Genomic DNA, 6,000 nt, shown 5'->3' on the forward strand with positions numbered 1-6,000 from the left:
TAGGGTGTCGCGTGCTTGTGTGTCACGTTGCATGCACGGGTTGTGTTGCACGTTGTGTGCAAACATGCGTTTTGCACATCCATGTGCTATGCACGCATCTAGCGTGTGCATGTGCATTGTGCATTCACAAACACGTGTTCACAAATGTGTGTTGTGCACATCAATGTTGTGTGCATACCTAGCGTGTATTGAGTTTTGTGTTGCATGTTGTATTGCATGTTCACATTCCCACGACCACCTTTTCTTTAGGGAAAAAATAAATAAATAAATAAAACACTTTGTCATTCTGGTGATTTTTTTCCCGTAAAATTAGGATTTTTCCCCTAAATTAGTCATTTGGGCTCTTGGCAGACTTCATGTCCCTGCATGAAAATGCCAAGAAATGGGGAAAATTTGAGGATTATAAAAAAGCATAATGAAATCAGAGCATTTGGAAAATTTGTCTGTGTGTTTTGAGGGTTTTATTTTTGCACCCATTGTTGCTGCTCAGAGATGCCAAATTTGGGGCTTTTCTTTTTCTTTTCCTTTTTTTTTTTTTCCAAATCCACTTGAATTTTCCTTTTTTGCAGGCAGGGAGCGCTGGAGATCATAAATGTTCCCTTGATGCTCCCAGAGGGCAAAAATCCTAAATTCGTGCAGAATGGGAGGGTGAGGCTAGAGGGTGGGGGGAATACGTGCATATAATACAAGAAATCATAAATTCATGCACATGGAGTGCAAGAATCATAGATTCGTACACACAAAGTCAAAGAATAAACATTAAATTGTGCACCTAGTCAAAAAAATCATAAATTCGTTCACAAAAAAAATCATAAATTTGTTAACAAAGGGCAAAAAATACCCATAAATGTGCATATACAGACTAAAAAAAAAAAAAAAAACACATAAATGCACACACACTGAGGCCAAAATTAATAAATAAATAAATTCATGTACACAATGCAAAAAAAATCTAAATGCTTGCACACAAAGAGCATAAATTCATACACACAAATTCCCAAAATCCCTAAAAGAACACAGACACGTGAGAAACGGAGACAACACAGGAGCCACGATGTCTCGACTGCAATTTTATTGCTCTGGCAGAGTTTGTTGCATGGGTTTGACAGGGGGAAAATGGGGACAGGACCAGTGGGGACAGTCCTTCTGTCCCAGTTGCATTGGTTTATCTGCAGGAAGAAACCAAGATTCATGCAAGCCGGGGTATTGGGGAAGATAATACCAATTTCCAAGTCCTTATTTTGCAATTCTATTTTTTTTTTCCCTAGATTCACACCTCAAAAAAAAACACCTGACTCACAGCCAGCAGTTGTTGCTGTCGGCGACCTTGGGCATCTCGGTGGGGACGCCCGTCACCTTGAAGTCATCCACCTGGAAGACCCAGCGCCCCGGGACGTTGACGTTGGAGGTCTTGGTGATGTTTATGACGGCGTCGGTGCGGGAGCCGGGGATGTTGTAGTAGTTGGTTTCATCTCCACTGTTGAATCCAGCCTAGAAATAGGACGAAAAGGAGGATTTTGGGGCTTAAACACCAACCCCACAGGGAATTAACTCTATGGGACAACCTTCTACTGTTGGTGTTCTTGACCCCAACCTTCTACTGCTGGTGTTGGTGACCCCAAAATATGTTATGGGCCAACATCCCATCTCGGGTTTTGTCCTCCCCACAAAGTTATGGAGCTGCCCTCTATTTTTGGCAAACCCGGTGTTGGCCCACCAAAAACGGTGCAGGTCAGCCTCCTACCTCTGGTGAACCTGATGTCCTCCCCAAGAATATTATGGGCTATCCACCTGGCGAACCTAATGGTGTTCCTAAATGACATTACAGGCCAACCTCCTCCCCTCTTCCTTAATTCCCTTCATCCCATTTCCCTCTGCCTTTGATTCATCCCCACGTACGTGGGCCGGGGTCCCTCCAAGGCCTGTTTCGGCGTCACCACCACTCGCCGCCCCCGTGGTCCACTGGATGTCCTTATAGTTGAGGATGATGAAGGACGTCTCGGTGTTGGTGGTCAGGGCGGCTTGGAAGGTGTTCCCCTGAGAAAGAAGGGAGCAAATTACACCATCGGAAGAGGGACAAGAAGGTATGGATGGGACCCTGACATGTGTAAATGAGTGCAGACTCCTTGCCTAGACCCATGCAAAGAGGCCATCTTGGTCAAGCCATGGTTATCCAAGCTGTTTTTCTCACATCTACCTTCAGAGAAATACTTTTGGTGCTCTACCAGAGCCTCTTTCTCTGCACGGGGTGCCCAGAGAGATGGTGTGGTGGAAAAGCTGACATTCCACACAGGAAAAAAACTGTAAATTAATCATGGAGTAAAGGTTTGGATACGACACCTGCATGTCAGCACTTTGGGATGGTTGGGGAGCTCTGTGGGGTTTTGTGTGGATGTCCAGGGTTGGCGGGTAGAACAGAGGCACTGGGGGACACGTTTTCACCTCATATGGCACAAAGGCAAATGAGTGGGTGGCAAAGGCCAATGGATGGGTCATAAGGCCAACAGGTGGTTCATGAAGGCCAACAGATGGGTTGTGGAGGCCAATAAAAGCATTGTAGGGCAAACAAATGGGTCATGAGGTCCAATGAGTGGGTCATAAAGCCAATGCATGAGCTGTGAAGGCCAAGAAATGGGTCATACAGACAACGAAAGAGTCATAGGGCCAACAAGGGGGGGTCTGAAGGCCAATGAACGGGCCAACAAATAGGTTGGAAAGGCCAATGAGTGGATTTTAAGGCCAATGAGTGGATTTTAAGGCCAATGAGTGGATCTTAAGGCCAATGAGTGGATCTTAAGGCCAATGAGTGGATCTTAAGGCCAATATAAGGTCCATGGGGCCAACAAATGGGACATGAAGACCAACATATGAAGCATGAAGGCCAGTACACAGGTCATAAGACCAATAAATGGGTTGCAAAGGCCAATGGTTTAGGCTTGTCTTTAGTTTAGGATGTCTTTGATCCTGATGACCAGTCTGAGGGCCTAATTCATTCTCCTTCCACAACACTTTTGCCCGTGTCCACGTGTTTCTCTGTATGGAGCTAGGTAGAATAAATTAATTTTTGCATGTGGGACCTCATTTGGCCTTAGCCTTGCACCTTACCTTGTTGGAGGTGGAGCCGTAATAGGCCACGTGGTCCCAGGTGGCCACGAAAGCCCACGTGGCAGTGAAGGGGATTTTGGGGAAATACTGGTTGATCTGCTTGGTGATGAGCCCCAGCAGCGTCGGGTCCGTGGTCTCGCGGTAGAAGACGTCCCCTCCCAGCACGTTGTCCACATCCCCCCAGTACGGTGCCACAAAGGAACGCCCGTCGGCGAGGGGGAAGGGATCGGGGGTGTATTGGTTGACCCGGCTGCCGAAGGAAATCACACCGTTGTTGTTCACCTGCAAAAGAAACTGGATTAACGCTGGCGGGGCAGCAACGGGAGCCTGCATTGGAGCCCTGATATGGGGTCAACTCCTTGATGTGCTTGCAGGCTTCTTGAGATGGATGCAGGATCTGGATATGCTCTCACCAGCAACTTTTATATCTCTAGGACCATACTGGAGGTATTTAGGTCACTATTGTCTCTAGAGCTCTATCAAAACCAAGGGGAAGATGGGATGTAGCACAAGTCAACTTGGCCATACCCAAGGGTGTAGGGCTCCTCCAAGACCCACTAACCCTATGAGGATGCTTTGATGCACCAGAAAAACTCATATTAAGTCTTCTGTGGGTCACTCCCACGGAAGGGTTGACTTAAGGATGGGCCCGTGACAAAATGGATTGAAAAGGGGAGCGAAAAAAATGAGGGAAAGATGGAAAACGGAGAGACATGCAAGGAGAGCACAACATTTCGGCTCACATACATAAAGGGTTTGGTACTTTTTGCCATAGAAGGTGAAGGGCACGGAGAGGGACAGCTTCTTCGATGAACCGTCATCAAGTTTGGGGTTTTTCTGGTCTTTCTGGTCCAAACCGTAGGGGTAGAACAGGGATGCTGCAGGAAGGCAGAGGTAGAGGTATTGTAGGACAAACCCCCCCGTCCATCTTGTCCACCCCCACCCCAGCCGTTCCTAGCCTCATGCATTTTGGGGTGAAGCCCATCAGGTTTGGGATTCCTGGAAAAAAAAAAAAATTGCATTTCCATATATCCATGAGGAAACCCCACTTCCTTCCACCTTCCCAAACCAAAGCAGAAACAGCCCCATTTTGGGTGGGAATATCATCTATTAATGTAAATCCCACGGCCCAAAAACCCACCTTCTTGCACTGGTCGGACATTCACCACAGCTTCTGGAAAGGAGAGGGGGAAAATATTAACCACCACGTTTCCATCTAAGAGCATCCCTGGAAGAAATCCCATCTCCTTTTTTTCCCCACATACCCAACAGCAGGAGCAGGAAAGTGAAGGAGGACTTCATCCCGGCCCCTGCAAAATTGTAAAAATTCTGTAAATTTTTAATTATAATGATTAAGCAGCCTGATGATGCTCTGTAGGTGAAAGGTTTCTCATTAAAATAACAGCCGGGCTTTTTTCACAGCAATTTTGACCCACAACACGATGAGTTATTTTGGTTGGTTCTCAAAGCATTGCCTGGCCAAGAAGGTTTTTATTTTTATTGTTGAGGCAGTTGAGAAAAAGCAGATTTCACCTGCGCATTTCAGCCATTTAATTACCCCTTTTTGCCCCAACCTGGGGACTGAACCCATGGGAATCACTCCCTGGAGCAAAACTAGCCATAAATTGGTGGGATTTTGGTGAAAACACACACACATATTAAATAATAATAATAATAATAATAATAATAATAATAATAATAATAATAATAATAATAAAAGTTGTTTTCTTGGATGGATGGAAAAAGAGAAACTGAGGCAGGGCAGAGGGTGTATGATGTCATTAGGATGATTTGATGAGCATTTTGCAAAACAAGCAGAACAATCCATTTTTGCACCAAAACTGGTGCTTTCTCAGGAGCATTTTGGACTGCTCTATTTATGCAATTTTAAGCAATTTGGAGAGGATTTAAGGGGGAGAAAAAATAATTTTCTTACCTCGATATCTCGTTGTGTCCCAGTTTCACAGAGGAAAGGCAAGGAGGGCAGAAAAGAGGCACTGACACAAGCGTGGCCACCAAGAAATGAGTTTTCCAGCAGATCCTGACCCTTCTTTTAACACGCAGACCTCACGGCCTCCCTCTGCCATAAAAAAAAGCAAAAACACAGTGGAATCTGCCAAATTTCTGCCCATCAAGGCACCGTGGAGCTGCAATCCCCTGGGATCTCAAGGGAAGATTTCGGGACCTGGGAGACAGTTGGCTCCTCCTGCTGTTTTTCTGGATCCTACGTGAGGTTTTGGCAAGGAGGTGGAGCAGATGTGGGGAGGGGTGGTCGTTCCTGAGGATTCCCAGATGGGATTTTTCCAACGAAAGACAGAAAAAACACCATTTCAAAGGGTGCCGGGCTGCAGCTCGGGATGTTGTGCACTCAGCAGGGTTTATTGGCCAGAAGGCATTTGCAATAGCCAAAAAACAATTAAATAATGCTAATGGGGTTGGCTGCAGGTCATACAATCAGTGTAATGTTCTCCAGGGGTCTTGCACCCATTGCAATGTCCCATGTGGATCCTGCACCCATTGCAAGGTTCCCCATGGATCCTGCACCCGTTGTAAGGTCACCTGCAGATCCTGCACCAGTTGCAAGGTCACCTGCAGATCTGCACCCTTTGCAAAACCACCCTGAGGATCCTGCACCCATCACAAGGTTCCCCTGCAAACTTTTTTTGCAAGGGAAGCATTGCAGGGCGAGGGAAACCAGCTGCATATCTTCACATCCTGGCTCACCATGTGCCCCAGATAGTCTCGTTTTCAGGAAACCCAGGGCTGTTTTGCAACTTGACCTCCTTGAGCCACGTGAGAACTCGGCAGCTCCTGCCCTATCCCCCTCCACAAGATTCTCTTGAATCAGCCAAAATCTGTCTTTTTCAGAGCCAATTCCTTCACCCCCCCCGGTCC

General features: G+C 46.5%; 1 protein-coding gene across 2 annotated transcripts; it reads right to left on the reverse strand.

Moving 5' to 3' along the window:
• Positions 1-1,057: 1,057 nt before the first annotated feature.
• Positions 1,058-5,329, reverse strand: LOC308184612 (sushi, nidogen and EGF-like domain-containing protein 1). Of its 2 annotated transcripts, XM_080571814.1 has the most exons (8): positions 5,291-5,329; positions 5,042-5,185; positions 4,371-4,415; positions 4,247-4,279; positions 3,853-3,983; positions 3,106-3,387; positions 1,900-2,037; positions 1,058-1,491 (listed from the first exon to the last, which is right to left on the reverse strand). In XM_080571814.1, exons 3-8 carry the CDS (start codon positions 4,405-4,407, stop codon positions 1,297-1,299), a joined length of 816 nt encoding a protein of 271 aa, XP_080427940.1. In that variant the 5' UTR covers positions 4,408-4,415; positions 5,042-5,185; positions 5,291-5,329; the 3' UTR covers positions 1,058-1,296. The 2 variants fall into 2 exon arrangements, with proteins under 2 accessions (XP_080427940.1, XP_080427941.1); XM_080571815.1 differs by lacking the exon at positions 5,291-5,329 and having other exon boundaries at positions 4,247-4,276; positions 5,042-5,240.
• Between the last annotated feature and the right edge of the window lie 671 nt (positions 5,330-6,000).

The sequence above is a fragment of the Anser brachyrhynchus genome (genome assembly GCF_964034855.1).
Source record: "Anser brachyrhynchus genome assembly, chromosome: 38".
NCBI lineage: Eukaryota > Metazoa > Chordata > Aves > Anseriformes > Anatidae > Anser > Anser brachyrhynchus.

Excerpts from the sequence above, each read along its gene's own strand:
- LOC308184612 (XM_080571814.1), bottom strand. The coding sequence starts at position 4,407 with ATGAAGTCCTCCTTCACTTTCCTGCTCCTGCTGTTGG. Across the intron at positions 4,280-4,370 it reads TTTCCTGCTCCTGCTGTTGG|AAGCTGTGGTGAATGTCCGA; the intron begins GTATGTGGGGAA and ends TCTCCTTTCCAG. Across the intron at positions 2,038-3,105 it reads ACGGCTCCACCTCCAACAAG|GGGAACACCTTCCAAGCCGC; the intron begins GTAAGGTGCAAG and ends CTTCTTTCTCAG.